Source organism: Homarus americanus, unplaced genomic scaffold (genome assembly GCF_018991925.1).
Source record: "Homarus americanus isolate GMGI-L3 unplaced genomic scaffold, GMGI_Hamer_2.0 scaffold34345, whole genome shotgun sequence".
Lineage (NCBI taxonomy): Eukaryota > Metazoa > Arthropoda > Malacostraca > Decapoda > Nephropidae > Homarus > Homarus americanus.
Genome location: NW_024736072.1, coordinates 1656735 through 1675092, shown reverse-complemented (window position 1 = coordinate 1675092; position 18358 = coordinate 1656735). Strand labels below are relative to the sequence as shown.

At 37.2% G+C, this 18358-nt stretch overlaps 1 protein-coding gene across 2 annotated transcripts in view; it reads right to left on the bottom strand.

Moving 5' to 3' along the window:
- Positions 1-240: 240 nt before the first annotated feature.
- LOC121871918 overlaps positions 241-18358 on the bottom strand; it is an 88993-nt gene continuing 70875 nt past the window's right edge. For both annotated transcript variants that reach the window (XM_042374520.1, XM_042374518.1), the window contains 7 exons: positions 15922-16225; positions 11928-12098; positions 11498-11750; positions 10231-10353; positions 8325-8435; positions 5649-6050; positions 241-4963 (listed from right to left, as the gene is read on the bottom strand). In XM_042374520.1, the coding sequence (XP_042230454.1) occupies positions 4779-4963; positions 5649-6050; positions 8325-8435; positions 10231-10353; positions 11498-11750; positions 11928-12098; positions 15922-16215 (1539 nt within the window). In that variant the 5' untranslated portion in view covers positions 16216-16225 and the 3' untranslated portion in view covers positions 241-4778. The remainder of the gene's footprint in view (positions 4964-5648; positions 6051-8324; positions 8436-10230; positions 10354-11497; positions 11751-11927; positions 12099-15921; positions 16226-18358) is intronic.

Sequence of the window (18358 nt, the reverse complement as noted above, 5' to 3'; positions counted from 1 at the left end):
CATAGTACTTGCCTGTCAGTAAACTCCCCAAAAAATGAAAGTTGCTGCTAATGACCCTGGAAAATATAAAATTTTTACCCTCTAATTAGTTGCTTCATATAAGGCCTAAATGAATAGTGTATAATTTGTCAGATTCCTCTGAAATTTCTACATGACAAAGTACTGTATATCCAATTATGATACTTTAGTTCTAAAGAAAGTATTGTAATACAACAAATAGAATAATGACAACTAAGGTGAAACATTTGGTTAACTTTTATTAACTTTATGTATACAATTACCTACTGTACATATGGAACAACAGTGAAGATTCAGTATAAAGGACCAGACAAGTGTAAAATTTAACACAAGACTACCCTTTATAATGTACCACTTAGTTTATGGGAAGATATTATTGAAAGGAGTGCGAAAGGACACCCCCAGTAAAGACACGCAAAACAGACGGTTACAAGTTTGTGTGAAGATTTTTCTGATATACTGGATCATAATATATGGTAAAGACATTCCCATCTTTTAACTACCCTATACACAGTATACACTTTACCACAGGTAAAGATAGGCAGGTAGTCTTTGATTTCTTCAGGGAGTTGCAATAGTACCTGCCTTGCCAGCTGTTCCCAACCAATGGGTTGGAGTTTGGAAGGGCATCCAGCTGTAAAAATTGGCTTCAACACACCTCAGGGCAATCAGGTTACCAGAACTGTACCTATTCCTGCATTTTTTTGGCTAATGCCCTGGGTTTGCAGTGTTAAGCATGGGCACATCTTATCCCCTTTTTTTTTGAACAGTTGTCATTAGGTGGAAGATGTTGATGAAAATGACCAACAGCCAATAAACTACTGTATATTATCCAGTAATCAGAAAAACTTTTACTCCTCTCAATATTGTCTTCCTTTAATGTGATACATAGTGTACTGTACTGTGTTTCCTCAATGATTGACATTTACAATACGCTCCATCCAATTTTAGCATCTATTACAACTGTTTCAATTAAAATAAGTTGAATAATCAATGATTGCTTAGTGAGTTACACCACTCTGCAGGGAAACTAAATATTATTTTTTCTTTCAAATGTTTAATGGGTTTTTCAAGCAAAATAATTTCATTACATGAAACACAAACGGAAAAATTGGCAATTAAGTTGTCAACATGACTCATTTAGTAACAAGCTACTATTCACTTCTATGAATTGTAATAATGATGCTATAGATGATGAAGGTGGATGAAGATCATTTGAAGGGTCAATTAGCACAGCTGTTGAGCTTTATCTTGTGAAACACTTTCTTAATGCTGGGAGTATATTTTTGTTTACTCCTTGTGGTAAAAAGTTTATAGCAACCATAGTGTACAACTTTCTTTTAATGCTTGAAACACTGAAGAGCAGCAGAATGACAGAAAAGTGAGCACATGTTCACACAATCATCTTGTTCTTGGATCTTTTAAAATTATTGTTGTTCTAGGTAATAATTTACCCACTTAGTAATGTAAAAGATTAAGAAAGAACTGGCACAGTTAAAGTGAATGAGCTTAACAAGATGAACATTACAGTTACTCAATTGAAAGAGCACAAGTTATCACAATACATGTTTTCTTGTTTCTTATAATAGATGTATTTGTATTACGAGGTCCTACGAGTGTATCCAAAAGAAACTTGACCACGTGAGAAGTCTTATCCCAATAACTTAGTGCAAACTCACCTTTAAAAAAAAAAAAAAGAAAAAGTCTGCATAGGTCTGCATTTTAATAAATACTGTACATTCCTTATCATGTTACTTCCCAAAGACAAAATGGTTTTATTATTAAAAAAAAAAAGCACAAGAACATTTATGAAATAAATTACAGGAATACCCCGGTTATTGCAAAAGATGCATTCCTAATGGCATTGCGAATAAAAAATTGGGTTATGTTGTTGCAATTTTTCCCTATAAGAATAAATGTAAATAGGGGGGGGATGTGTTACTAGCCGGCAACTTTCAACACATATTTTTCGATATACTGTACTGTACACTCCTCATTATCCAAGGCTACCAGGGTCTTGTGTATACTGTAGGACCAGTAAATGTTGTGTGAGTGCAGGTGTTAATGAGTGTAAACATTTAAACTAGCATTTATCATTGCCATAAAAATTTTTTAGGACGCTCGGCGTGTTTTTTCACGCCTCGGTTTGGAAGTACAGGTACAAGCGTGCGGTGAGTTCTCCCGCGTGTGCGCCGTGTAAACGATCCCACTGAATTTCAGTAATTTCTAAACCATACGGGAAAAAACACGCTCGTGTGAAGCGGGCATTACAGCGGAATATGAGAGTTATGGCTAGCCCATGCCGTTTGAAATATTACTGTAGGGTACCATAATTTTTCTTTGCGAATAAGTGGGGTATGCTTTGTGAATATTTAATAGGGTTATTAAAATATCAATTGCGGATAAGTGGGGTTGCAAATAGCGAGGTATTCCTGTATATGCTACCCTACATATGCAGACTAACATATGTTTTCCATATGGTCACTTTAATTATTTAATTGATTCAGTTAAAATATGAATCAAATCTAATTTTTTCCAAAATTCTTAGGTGGTCACCTGAAAGCTGAAAGACATTTGGAGTTTCTAGTTAGTAATGATATTGCTTAACGTTTCACCAAATTGCTCACAGCATCACTGAACAAAAGTGAGAAACTTTCACTTGTGATCTACAGGCCCACAAAAATTGGTTACCACTCCAAAACAAGACTTTCAGATATTGTCACAGCAGATACAAGGATTTAACTGTTAGATTAAGTATTGTGTCAGCATTATAAATTCCCTAGTTTTATGAGAATCTTTGAACAATGGAGAAAATTATGGCTTACATTATGTTCAATAATGTCACTACTTGAAAGTGCACTACAATTGAAAACCTAGCCAGCAAAAGCATGGTGAATATATATAAAAATATATCCAACCTCATTCACACTTTTTTAAGTTAAAAGCAGCCCACCATATATACCGTTATGGGTGGGAAACTCCCTTGGTAAATTTTCTATGTACAGAGCTGCACCCTACAATAATCTTGTTCTTACTTGACAACTTAGCATTGCAATGTCAAGCTTTTCACTTCAAGTAATAGTATTTTATAGCAGTTTTGTAAGGTAGAGGTGAAAGGACATCAAATCTATCTCAAAAACCTGACAAAATAAAGAAGGCTTTGTAATGGCTGTGTTGTCTCAGTTCATCTTCACCTGTAATGTTCTTTCAAATTCACTTCCATACAATAAAGCACCATTGGCATATAACACTTATTTCTCCACAGAACATAGGTCTTAGTGTTAACTGCTAAATTATTGTAGACTAAAACTGATGGGACATAAATTCCAGGAATCTAAAATCCTTATTACCTAATTACTTCCAGCCATAAATTTAAATCGTTCATATATCCATTGCATAATATAGAATTAAAAAACAAAAAAAAATAGAGTATGTCCCTTTATTTTTCTAATTCAGCCTCCTGAATGACATTCATTAAATCGTTGTCCTATTAGCCTATTGCTTCTAGTTTCCAAAAGTCAATTTCTACTCCAGCTGGATTCTTTTGAAGCCTCTACTTTACTGTTTAACAAAAATAAGCACACAAGAAAATTATAAATCCATGAAGCTTTCACATTAAATGCAAATTTGTTTAATGACCACTGAAAGCCAAAACTAATGAATACAGTACTTACAACTACCAACACGTCCAAAATAAACTTACTAGTGTACTTACTTATTGCTGTTCAATATAATGACCACACCCTTGAAAATGACTAGTTTGTGTATCAGGCAATGCTTGTCAATATCAAACAGCATTTACTTCACTGGTTCAAGAGCAATTCTTAACACTAAGAAAGTATATAAAAGTTCATTGACTTGATAACTTAAGTCAACAAAAGTTACAATAAATGTGTTCCAAACTAACAGTAAGCACTAAGAATTCTTTCATTAAATTTACCAAAAAATTTGTTTGTTTTTTTACAAAATATTGTCCTTTTAATAGTGTTTACTGATTGTGGGAATTACAAAGTGATGTACCATTAGTGATGTCCACACTAATAACAAAATTCTTATCACCTTATATCAATTGTCTGTATTTTTATTTCCATTAAATTGAAATGAAAAAGTAACTGCAGATATCTTGGCAGCTAACTATGATGTGGGTACAGACATCCACACAACCAAGACTTTCATAATACAGTATTTCCTGAAATTTATACGTTAAAAAATTTCCAATACAAAAAGTCTGATGCAGAATTGGAAATAAAAAGACTGATTTCTCATAAAGTCACATAATGCACAAATAAAGTGAAAATAAAATTACGGAAATCATGGGCATAATGCATTATATGAATTCTAAAACGTAACATTTACATATACAGTATAAACAGAATGTAATTTATAACCAAGAAATTCAGTGAACAAAATACAATGTATTTTCATAATAGGAAACAAATGAGAAACTGCTTGTAAAATAAAAGTTAACTTGTATAGACACTGTACATTCATTTGTCCTATTCATAAATAATAATTTTGGATTCTCCAATTTCAGTAAAGATTACATCAATAATCCTTGATAACTCTTGGTTATAAAATCATAAGCATTCAAAATATTATTTTCATAATCAAGTTCAAGAGAAGGAATAGATATTAATAATAGTCTCAGGTCAATCAGTCAAACATTCAGGGGCAGTGTGAGAGGGGCGGGAGTTCGTACACATTCATAAGGTACAATGCAAGCCTTAAATTAATATTACATGAATATATTCCTGCAAAACTTAATGATTAAAGAGGCCTGAGTGTCGGAAGAAGCCTAAGTTGGAGCGTGAACGAGGGCCTAGTGAACGCTCTGGTGTGAGGGAGGTGGAGTGTGCACGTGGACGAGAAGGAGTGGCTCCTGGACAAGGGCAAGTGTCCACCTCACTCACCATCAGTGGCACATCATTGATTGATCTTCTGTCACCTGAAAGACAAATGATTCAATAACTTATTCATTATACTGTACTGTATATTTGCAACTTCAAAATCAAAATACAGGTGGTCCTTGCTTTATGATACTTCACTTAATGAGATTTTACCACTATGCAAAGACCCTAATTCTATCACTTTATCATTGTGTTGGAAAAATTCCCATTTATAAGAGTGCCCGGGTTGGATAAGTGAAGTTCATGTGACCAGTGTAAGAAAATATGGGAGTGGATACTCAAAACACCTCCTAAATTACACATTAGGCGATCTTGTAACTGATTTACAGTATTCAAACTTACAAACTGCTAATAATATTGTAAATCCCCCATATTCAAAACTATTTTGCAGTGTTGTAAGGGTATTGTAACTCGAATGTATACATTGTAGAGTAAGTCTTCGTGCAGGCCAGTCATCCAATCATAGTTATGCCTTCAATAAATACCAACCAATCACAAGCTAAGGATATCAAATGGCTTTAAACAAAAGAAGTTTAAGACGCTAAAGAATGAAGGCCCAGCTCTCAAAAGATGCCCAAATTTTTCAGATGAACAAACCCTATGTACACAAAGACGTTGACCTTGTTCAGATAATAAGAAAATTCACAAAGCCATAGGTTCTCTATCTCAACGGTACCAGACTTCTGAGGTTGTGACGGACAAATTCTGGTATACTGTACATACCTTCACTCTTTGAGGGTGATGTTCTAGTAGATGTTGGAGGTCGAGTACCCTCTGGGGAGAGCAGTGAGGGAATGGCCTCCACACTCTCCATCAGGTCCAGTAATGGGTTTCGTGGCTCCAGGCAAAGTGATGCTCGGGTTCGTGCTAAATCACGAGGTTCTACACATATTGAGTGTCTATTCTTCTGTTTCCGAGCAAGGTCTTGAGCCTGATCGCGAGGCTCGAGACACACAGAGTGACGCGTCTTGGCACTTGTTGGCATTTCACGAGCACCTTCATACAACGAGAGTCTTGACCTGGGAGCATCACCTATAACAGGTCGTAGAGGGGATGATGGACGGGGCCAAGCACAAGATCCTCGCAGTGAAGGTGACGAAGCCAAAGAAGATGAACCACCTGAACCTGGAATATATTTTCAAGTAAAATACAATGTCTCAACAGACAGGTTGGAAATTTATATTTAATTATTTATTACAAATTTATGTTATTACCCTTCCTACAGTTTGAAATTAAAGACACTGGTAAGCCTCAGAAAAAACTGGAATAAATTAATTATCAACCTTCCTAATGCATAAATTTTTTGAGGGGGAATATAATAAAAATACAGTACAGTACTGGATTTCAGAATTAAAATTTGTGAAGATCTTGTAAATGAGTCAAGTAGAGTAGAAGGAGATCATAGGCAAGACACACTACCTCTTAGGAAGCATTAAGACACTAAAATTTAATACCGAATAATTTCTTACAACTAATGTCACCTGGTGGTGTATATTCTTAAGTTACCTTTACATTGTACTGTATTATGATTCTGTCTACTCTTCTATCTTTTATTGCTTCTTGTTATTCTTATTTTATCCTTTTTTTTCACCACTAATCAGCTTACTAGCCATTCAGGCAATTGGTCTATCCAGTGTTAGCACAGGAGGAAGCCAGACTCAGGGAAACCTGTGATGTATCATAGGGTCACACTGGAATTTCCTTCTCAACAATCCACAACAGATCAGACTTTATTCAATTTATCACCTTGAACTTGCTGTGTATTGTCTATAAAATTCATCAAATGTAATAATTGCAGAAAATGATACTGAGGCATTAGTCTTCCAAAAAGCTCTTGTTCCTTCACCATCTTCAAATTCACTCTCTTTTCTAAGCACTCTCTCTTCCTCTTCATTAGATCAGTTGTCATCACTAGTGATATCACTACCTGCATCTGAGTCGATACTGTCCAATAAATCAGCATAATCTGGATTTTCCTCTACAGTTGCATTGGCAGCATGTTGTTGTTATCATACAAGTTGCTCTGCAATCTTGAGGGATACTGTCCCATAGTGAAAGTGGGTTCCATTGGCATGACTGCCCGTTAGGAACAGTGTGGATACAGCACACTGTATACTAAGCCTTCAGGTGGCGACCTGTGGTGTAATGGTCAGCATTCTCGCCTCGCAAGCGAGCGGACCAGGGTTCGATCCCCGAGCAGGGTGACACTCCAGGCAAGTTTCTTGATGCCATTTGCCATTTGCCTCTGTCTACCCAGCATTAATTGGGAACCTGGATGTTAATCGATTTGTGGTTCGTATTCCGGGGTAATGGCTAGCCAGTGCAGTTGGCGAGTTGTCCGGTCTTCTCAGACTATTTCTTGACACAGGGTCATGCAGCTCGCTAACTCAGGGTGTGGTTGTTGTGTTGGCGACAGCTTCTACACCTTAAACAAATTCACACCAAGGTGACCTTTGGGCCGGCCATCCTCGTTACAAGAGGGGCAACCATTATTATACTAAGCCTTCAGTACATAAGGAGTTAGCATGGCCGGTACTGTACTCAGCCACATTCACTTCCCCAAGTTGTAAACTTAGGTACCTACAGTATAGACAGCTGGGTGAACTGTGAATGCCTGGGGATCAAACCACTGACCCATGGAACAGGAAGCAAGCGCTGTATCTGCTCGGCTGCCACACTACTATATGACAACATACAGTAGACTGCCAGAGTTAAACACTTGAAATGTTATTAATGCAATAAATAAGCTTTCAATGTGTCATCATTCTCCTACACCAACATATACTGTAACTTACAGTCCAAATAAAGATAAATTAATCTACCATATGCAATAGAGTAAGCCCTTGTTATTCACGGGGGTTAGGTTCCAAGGAATGGCGCGAATAGGCAAAACCGTGAATAGCAACGTATACTACCTCAGTGCACTATTGTATACCTATACCAAACAACAGACCAGCTGCGGCACCACTCATCCCCTCCTTTAACTTGTCTAATAATTCAACTTTCTTTGTCAAGGTCATCACCGACTTCTGCCTTTTACATTTCACTCTACCAGCATCACTAGCACTGACACTAGGCAGTCTTTTAGGGGCCATTTCACACAGAAATAATAAAAGTTATGAGAGTACAACACGAGATGCTGTGTGAGGTGACTCGTTGTGCTGCGGGAAAAGCTTGCAAGCTAGCCACAATAGCCACCATCTGTTTACCGCGAATCGCAAACCCGCGAATGGGAAGGGTCTACTGTACAGTATTTCAAAGGAATATCATCTGGTATGAGTTGCTGCCTTGTGAAATATCTTTATTAAAGTTACAACTTCAATTTATCTTTTCATAAACAACAAGAAAATAATTTTTCATTTATTGCTTGTTCTTATTGTTTCAGTATTTCAAACTCACCTGAGGTATTAGAAGCTGATGTTGAAGTACTGAACTTGTTGGAGGATGTGACTGAGGAGGGCGGAGTAGCTACATCAGTGTCACAAGAACTAAGGTCCACATCAGCAAGAACTGTGGGGTCAAGGAGTTTGCTGGTTAATGACCATCCACATTTCACTGACCAATTCAGGCCAAAAGAGCTATGCTCATCCACTACAGATTATACAAGAAATATAATTGAAGATTAACATAGGCAAGTAAAATAGTAACACAATGATTATTTTACCACAATTGTAGAGGCACAAATATAACACCGATCACATCAAGGGCTGACTGTTTTGTCCTGCATTATCACTAAATATCCAATTCTTTACTGTAAACCAAAATTGTGTTACGTACTTGCACATTTTGCAGGAAAGACTGGGATCATACTAATAAAACATTTAACACTCGGTAAAATATTCCGATTTGGATGACTTGAAAATTTTGGCAAATCTTTTATAACTTTTTATCTCCCAAGTTCCTACATCCTGATGTTAAATGAAATATCTATAAATGAAAAAACTACCAATTAAAACAAATTATGTATTGAACCATTTTAATGATATTTTTACAGTACAACAATCTGCTTTAATTTTATTTTCCCATCCATAGAAGATTTTCCCTTATGATACAGGGTGACCAGGCCAGACAGCTACTGATCTAGTTTTTAAGCATTCAGCCTCTAACAGTTTACCCCACCCTCATGGTGGGATGTTTGTCCACTGAAAGGTTGTTTACTGCTGAGTACACAATGGTAAGTGTACAAGGAGGAAACCTCTCCACTCATGAAATGAACCAGTGACTATTCATTTATAACACAAACACTGATGTAAATATGAAAAAGATGAGCAATACATAAAAGTCAAAATAGTTAGTATTACAGACTGTAGTCCCTATTATGAATACTGTACTGTATCTGTATAACCCAAATAAAGAAATGCATCATGTGCCTACTCTTAAAGAACTCAGTATCCTCTCAGTTACTAAAATAAAATATTAACTTCTTAATTAAACATCTATTTATTTATTACTGTACGTACTGTATACTGTACTTGTATCTTTGCCACTCCCACATCTGTGGTACAGGACAGATGTAAAAAGGGTGTTATCCAGTGTGACACTACCAAATAATTATAGCGCCGTCATACCGAGACTGTCCTTTTCTTTCAAATACCAGCTTTCAAGCACTGACAGTTGACACTGGTCTCCTGCAAACTTCCATAAAAATATAGTAATATATCCGTTAGTTGGAATCCCCCTTAACCGGAACTCTCCAATAGCCGGAATTTAAATTTTTTCAGAAAATCGTTCTCAAAGTTGGAGTTTTCCGGAAAATTCCGGCGTTGGGAACGATTTTTCGAGGGGCACATTCTCTGGAAAATTCTGAGAGAACTTTTCCGATACCCGAAAAATTACGGGATGTGGATTTTTTTCCCCAGGTTTGAGAGATGAAAATCAGGGTAATTTTTCGGAAATTCTGAGAAAAATTTTCCAGTACCCAGAAAATTCCGGAGATGAATTTTTTCTGGATTTGAGAGATGTAATAATGCATCATTCTGGAAAATTACAAGAAAATTCTGGTACCCGGAAAAATTCTGGGGATGGGGGATTTCTTTCCAGGTTCGAGAGATGATGTAATGTGCAATTTCTGGAACTTCTGAGAAAATTTTCACGGTACCCAAAAAATTCTAGGGATGAGGGATTTTATTTTGATTGAGTCGTCTCGTTACCTGGAAATCCCATTCCCGGAAGTGATCTTCACCACTGTATGTATATTTCCTTCTTCTCATCCTCAGACACAGCAAGCATCAAACTGTCTTCAGTATACAGTACACCGTATGTGAGAAATATAAAACAATTAGTACAAACTTCACATATATCTTACGAGAAAATCTATGGTGCCTTGTGAGAACACGAGAACTGCTGCCACCTGGTGAATCATCACAAACAGCATCACACAGCCTTGTGATCTCTGGTGTTGACCCACTGAGACTGTATTGTATTCCACCTGGAAATGTAAATGTTCTTCAGTGTTACTTCAACAGGGCTTTAACACTAAAAGTTGGAGAGACAGTCAGTTTCTGAAATATTTGGAAAGATGAAAAAAATAGTTGACAAAAAATACTAAAAATACAAAAACATAATCTGTTTATCTACTTACTACCGATACTTTCCTCTCACTTTTGTTTGGAGTGGATCAAGGAATACAAAGACCCAAGAAATGTGAGGGAAAACAGTAGTCAGGGATGAATTAAAATCATTAAGTGTACAGTATACCAGTAAATACTGTATTAAGTTGTGATCACTTAAATAATAAGCATCCATGCCTCATAGCTACTTCACTGTAAAATGATAAACAGATTCAAAATTCTGATATTCTTTGAAGTCATAAGATATTAATTTGGGTAATTTTTCTTTAAAATGAATTAAGTCCAAATTTATGTTAATATGTCTGATATTTTTTTGTTGCTAACACTAATGTTTAATTTACAATATACAGTACAACTTCAGTAGGTAGTAGGCAGCTACCAAACAGGGAGCATAATGTGTTGTCTAATGGTAGACCCTGCTGCCATATGGCATTGCAAAAATTGTGACCAAGTCCCAGGTTACTGATCTGACTTTCTGCCTCATTTACACACAATTGCGGGGTCTCAATTGTTTCTCTTGCTATTGACAACAAAACATACATATATTGTTTCTCACAAATGATCTTTTTTTTTAATTTCTTTATGGCTCCTTATTATTATTATTATAATTATTATTATTGCAGTGTTTTCATTATTATTATTATTGTTATCAATATTATTTTATTTTTATTTTTGTATTTTTTCTTATAAATTTTACTTATCTGAATTATTATTATTATTATTATTATTATTATTATTATTATTATTACTGTATTATTATTATTATTATTATTATTATTATTATTGTTATTACGTTTTTGCCCCCTGGGCCCTGATGTGGGTCGGTGATCTGTGTCCGGGTGGGCTAATACCCGTGTAAAAAAATAAAAAGGTTATGGTGTATATGTACTGTACCCAGTACTGTACTATACAATCCATTAACTCTTATGTATTTAAAATACAGCAATAACTTTAAAATATAAAGTACCGGGTATATACTATATACATAACTTAGATTCTTACCTGATTTTGTTGGAGGCGTAGTGTCAAGGTTATTATTTGTGGTATTGTTTAGGTGTGTGGTAGATGTACCACGACGGAGAGCACTACGACGGTGACGTGAGGCACTTGTAGCCTCAAGTAACACTCTGTACCACTGATCTAAACCTGACTTTGCTCGTAGCAGCACTCGACCTTCACGAGGCAGAGACAGTGCCAAGGCTGGGCCACCACGACGATCTTGCCACTCTACACACTCCACACAGGCCAGGTTGACCTAAAAGATAAAAGTTTTAAGTGAAATCAATCACTGCATTAACTTCACGTCTCTTCTGTCCTGTGAAATGAAACGCAAATTTGTGCATAGTAGATGAAGAGATAAGAGAGAAATATTCAAAGAAGCATAAATATAAAATTCATAAATTACTGGTAAAGTACACTGGTTTGTACTTACTTTAAATATAAAGGATCCCATTTCAGAGTACTTGGTGGAACCTCTTCTAAAGCAGGCAAGGTAATCCCGGGTGAGAACAAAATAACGTTCCTTCCAACGTGAGAAGAGACGGTCTCGAGCCTGGAGCAGCACACCTTTACGTAGAGCAGGAACTGATACAATGCCATCATCCTGTAGACAATACAATTATAATTAATAATGGATATTTTATAGGAATGAAGTACTGTACAGTAAATAAGAAAGTATATTTCAGAAAAGGGAGGTGGAAGAACATACAAGAAATGGAAGGATGAGGTAAGGGAAGCACAATTTAGTACAATATGTACACTCAGGAGGCTGTGGTGTGCATGAATGATTTGAGGGCATGACACTGACAAATGGTTCATGGGACATATTTTGTCTGTTAATCTCATAAAAATATGATCTATCATTAGATGATGTGCCAAGTACAATTATTGCCTTTGTGCCTCTTTTCTCTACCAGTGAATTCTTATGATGGGCTCATTATGCACAGGTAAACTTTCAGTTATACTGTCATGTCTAAAATCTTCCTCAAAGGAATAAGCAACCTAGTAGTGAGTTTTCCACTAACCGTACCTATCTATATTTTTCCAAAGATGTTGTTTTGGTTACTGTACAGTACTCTAAAAAGAGCCACTCATCCAGCTAGGTCGAATCCCAGAATATGTCTTTAAGGGTCCTGGAGAACATACAAATTCTGTTTTAATGCTGATAGTCACATGGCCTGGTGGCATTTGGCCTGGTGGCACGTGGTCTGGTGGGGCATGTGGGTTGGAGACATATAGTCTAAAGGCATGTGGTACTGGCTAGGTGCGTAACTCCCTTGGGGCCCCAGATATGCTATGAGTGACTCCTTTGCCCCTCTTGCTCTGGCTACCAACACCTCTCCACCATTCCCTTTATACCCTGCATCATGACAACAAATTCAAGTGATAAAAGTGATGTTTATCCTCACTTTTTGAAAATTTTGTACATAAAACAGGTAACTAATTAGCCATATCCAAAATGTAAGCCAAGCCTTTAGGGAAGATAAATGAGAAAAAATTGGTCAACTTTGAAATAAAAGAAAGAAAAATAGCACCTGTAAATTATTGGGAAACCTTTAGAAAAAAGTACTTATTGGACTTGATAGGAAGAGGGAGGGCCATTTACAATTTACAGCTAAGAAAAGGTAAAGCAGAAATCATTATAGTCTATGCCAGGGCAGTCAAAACAAGTACAGTACAGTACTGTATAAGCAGAACCAAATTAAGTGCAGTACTGTACTGTAATGAGTAACAAAGTTGATTTGGTTGTGTATGAATGGCACAAACAACAGTAAACTGGAGTGATGTAAGGTACCAATATGTGGCAAGGGCGTTACCAGGAATATCAAAATGGGAGGGGGTCCAAGAAGCTGTAGGTGGGGAAACATGGTGAGCACAGAGCATCCACCCATCTGGGGTTTTTGGGGAGGTGGGGGTGTTATAAGCCCCCAATTTTTTTTTAAATCTGACCAATATCATGGACATTTTGAGGCCATTTTGAATCCATGTGGTGTTGGAGTTACTGATGGTGAGTATAACCCTTAATATAATGTACTGTATAGTATTTATCTTTTGTTACACTTTATTTCTTCCTTACTTACCCTCATACAGTATATTTTTTTTTACATAACTTATAAACAAGATCTGCGGAGGTACTGCATATGATCTTCGGTGTTGGGTTTACATCCTGTACCTTTACAGCATTCCCCCATTTACCAGAATCTCTACTTCTGACAGTTATGATTTTTTCAAATTATGTATTTTCAAATTGTGTGTTGCATGTTTAATAGACTTTATTTCTGGGGAAAATTCTCTTACCCAAACATAAATCTCCTTAAACCAGGTAATTTTCAGTTACAATGTAGTTTTCTGGCTTTTAATTTGTAGTCATAAAATAAACACAAAACTTGGGAATTGAATATTTGTATTAAAAGATGAACAAAGGAGAAAAGGAAGATGAGAAGTAAACAAAGCATATACGTATACGGTATAAAATAAAAAAAATCTGATACTCACTCAAGTAGCTCTAGAGAGGAAAAACATTATATACAGCATTGAGTTGCCAACTGAACCGGAAAACTGCTTTCTGAACTGATAACCTTGACTTGAGATCTAGCTTATACTACAGACAGGCAAGGGGTGACCTAATTGAGGTGTATAAGCATCTCAAGGGGCACTACTCAGTCGAGTGTCCTTACTTTGAGCTGGCGGACGCTCGCCCCACAAGGGGTCACAGCTCAAGTTTGAAGAAGCCACAAATCCAGAAAACTGTGCGGGCAAACTTTTTCGGAGTGAGAGTTGTGAACTCCTGGAACAATCTACCAGAAAGTGTTGTGACAGCACCAAGTGTGAGCTCTTTCAAGACCAGACTTGACCAACACTGGAGCAGGTTCAGGTACATTCAGGAGCCAATGCATGCCCAGTACCTGCCAACAGTGCGTAACAGAGACGTGACCGATTGCCCAAGCAGCTTACGAGCCGATCTTTTGGTGAAGAGGATAAAAGAAAAGGAAAAGTAATCAGAGACGTGACCGATCGCCCAAGCGGATAACAAGCTGATCAGTGGTGAAGAGGATAAAAGTAAAAGTAAAAGTAATCTAATGCCCTACAGTACATGTACAGTACAGTACAGTACATGTGGTATAGAATACATCAACTTGACATGATACTACACAAAACCTGTTCAAGATTTATCTTAACTGTCCCTCAAACTGGAAATATACTGGACCATATACAGTACAAGTACAGTACTACTTGGTAAATACTGGACTGTACTACTGTATACAGTACAGGTATTTGGACACTTTACTGACATCACATGAAGGCGAATTAAACTGTTCATTTCATGATGCATTATAATGATACTAGTCCTGTATTCTTTAAAATACTGTATTACCATAAGTACATTTATAAGGAGACCCTTAAATACCATGGGTGCTCCATTTCTGGTAAGTACTGTAGTACCATAAAAGTAAAAACTCCAATATTCAAAACTCAAACCTTACCAGAATAATGGGGTTAGATACTGGGACTCTGTAGCTGATAGGTCATTGGGTGATATAGGCTTAGTAATGGTGGTGGTAGTGGGGGGCATCAGTGTCTTTCCTCGTAGCACCGGTCCACCCAGTGGGCATTTTATTCTGTGATTGGTCCTCAATCTAAACAATGAGAGCATTTTCCATCCTTTCAGTAATTGGATTATGAGACTGAAATGAAACTTCAGCACAATGAAACACACTTGCTGCAACACTCACACATATATTTACCTCACTTGTATGGATATACTGTACTGTACAGTACATTTGTATAATTTTTCTGATGGTACCAAAATGAGGCCACAATTTCCCACCGATCTAACTGATCCAACAACTCTATTTTCTCACTCAAGTATCATCACTTTACTCAGCCTTTTAGTGCCACAATCAGTTTTATCAACTACCTATGTTTACCAAACTGTAATTCAGGGTAATTCAGAGAAAAACCAAAATAGGCACAAATGTATGCTGAGCACAGGTTCAATGAGTTCCTTCTGTAGCAAAAGGTAACAGGTAACTGAGTGGTGCCACCCTTGTGCATGAAAACCCCAAGAGGTCTCTAGAGTGAGACTTACAATCCTGTATACTACAAATGTTTAAAATCATCCCCAACAATATCTTAATTAGTGTACAGTACAGAGACTTTGCCCACAAGTTGTCAAACTTGCAAAAATAAAAATAAAACCTTGATATTTAAGGATGCCTTACGGACAACAAAGAGAGATGAAGCCAATACAGTACTGGATTGTACCAGGAGTTTATCTTTCCAAATGAATAAATAGCCATTCTCACCTGTGAAACACAGTGTGTGTGTGTGTGTGTGTGTGTGTGTGTGTGTGTGTGTGTGTTGGTTACCGGTACCTGCACCTCAACAGACATACACCTGATGTTGATAAATTCACAAGACAATACCTGGTCATGTTCTGGTGTGGATGGCCTGAGGGAGTGTTGCGAGAGGGATGAGATGGAGCGGATCAACACGTGTGGAGGTGTGTACATGAGTTGAGAGTCCAGTCCACTTGAAGTACTCTTGGATGGTGTGGGTGGGGCTGGCTTGCTGCAAATGCTACTCTTAGTACTCATGCTGGACTTGGTGCTTCCACTTGTCGTCTTCGCTACTCCATTAGTTTTACCTCCATTGCCTCCGTTGTTTGATCCCTTGCCCTCACCACCATTCCCACCTCCTCCCGAGTTCTCCACCAGCATCTTGATCAACCTGTAAATAAGAATAAAAAATATCAATTTATATTTGTACAGTATTAATATTTATAACTGAGAGAAAACCCAGGAAAAACACAAAATAAAATATATGCAGTTAAGCATAGATCCAAAATCTGCTCTCTGTAGTCTGATTTACTTTTAGTTGTTACAAAATATTCCTGTACCTGTACTGGTAAACTAAATGTTCTTATATGGCAAATACTTTACTTATGATATCCATCTTAACTTTGATACGATAAGAGTTATTCGTATGTACTGTATACAGTATTATATACTAACTATGAACTTATTACACAGTTGGTACTCAGTGCTGTGCTACCTAACCTACCACATTACCCATCTGTCTCGACAAGATTGTTAATAAATGTTAGCTAAAGAAGAATCAAAGTATAATTTTAATGTTAGTTTTGTTCTTTGGTTTGAACCAACCAGTTAGGTTGCTACTGTAAGTTACTTATAAATTATTTTATTGTCCAAACCTTTGGGAATTTGGCTCTTTTTAATGAGGGCTTGACTTCAAAAACAGAGTACGTACTTATTAATCATGAAATGGTCTTGCAGTTGTTGCCGTAAATTTAGGTACTACAGCAGCTTGGGACTTTAAAGCACCGTTAACCAAGTCTTCAAGATAACACCTGTTTTATGAAGAGTGGGGCAACTTTCTGCTTCCACTGCGCCTCAGAGACTCACCTAGTTCCCCGTTGTTACATCTATAGACAAAAGGAGTATTGAGGGATTCACGCCGTCTCATTATAAGTTTCCTTTTCGTGTGCCATGTTTCTTTTGAATGCCACTCGTCCTTTCACTGGTTAACAAATCAGATGCCATCCTTCCACCAGTGAATATGTTGTCTACAAACAGTATTATAACACGAGGGAGGGGCCAGTTTATACAGCAACCAGCGCCTGCCAGTCTACCCGGTCAGTCAATCACCTTTCCTTTCTAAGTAAAGTGAGCGGGAGTGATTACAGGTCTCCACCACGCTACCTGGAGGTGCAGGAAGGACTCGTGCAACAACTACATATTAAGACTTTCTAACTATAAAGAAACACTCACGATGATACCGAAATTCAGACGAAATCGATAAATAGACGAAAGAGTGACACACGAAGCTAGTTCCTGTGTATCTTGTCATGAACTGGACTGCCTCACCCCCCCTGTGGGCTGTTACACTCAACCACATGGAGCCTCCCCCTCTACTTCACCTAATAATTAAACACCCTAATGCTACATGAAGGGCGTACGTTACTGGCAGGTGAGGTTAGGTTAGTTTAGAGTTGATTAAGTTTAGTCAATATATACACACAATAGTTTTATCCTGAACATTCCAACAGTTTTAGTGCCACAAATATAAATAAGTTGGAATAATTTCAATAATGAGACGACTGTTGAAACAATATGGACAAAACTAAGTAAATAGGCAGACAGACAAAGAAAAACGGTATATATATATATATATATATATATATATATATATATATATATATATATATATATATATATATATATATATATATATACACACACATATAAGTATATACTGTAGATAGACAGGCAGGATACAGAAGATTGATATAAAACGAAGATAGATGGACAGAGATAGACAGGAAGATATAGACATACAGAAAGATAGGTACACAGATAGATAGATAGATAGATAGATAGATAGATAGATAGATAGACAGTGTTAACCCACCAGTGAGTGACGATTCTGGCCCCGACATTTTTCAGCCGCCACAAACTAGCATTAACCTCAACTCACAGCTACCTAACCTTTTACCTCCCACACCTACCTAACCTTTGACCTCCCACACCTACCTAACCTTTGACCTCCCACAGCAGTCGTGACCTTGACCTGACAGGAGTCATTGTAAAGTTCATCGGGAGTTATGGAGTTATGTATTCCTGACCTACCTTTGTTTATTACCAAGTCTTAATTAGATCAGGAGAGAGAGAGAGAGAGAGAGAGAGAGAGAGAGAGAGGAGGGGGGGAGGGAGGGAGGGAGGGGTGAGAGGCCAACAGGTAAAGGCTGATTACTGTTACCTCTCACCCCCTCCACCTCCACCCCAGTTCACCGACCTCCACTACCCTCCTCTCACCCTCTACCTCTCTCACCACTTATTACAT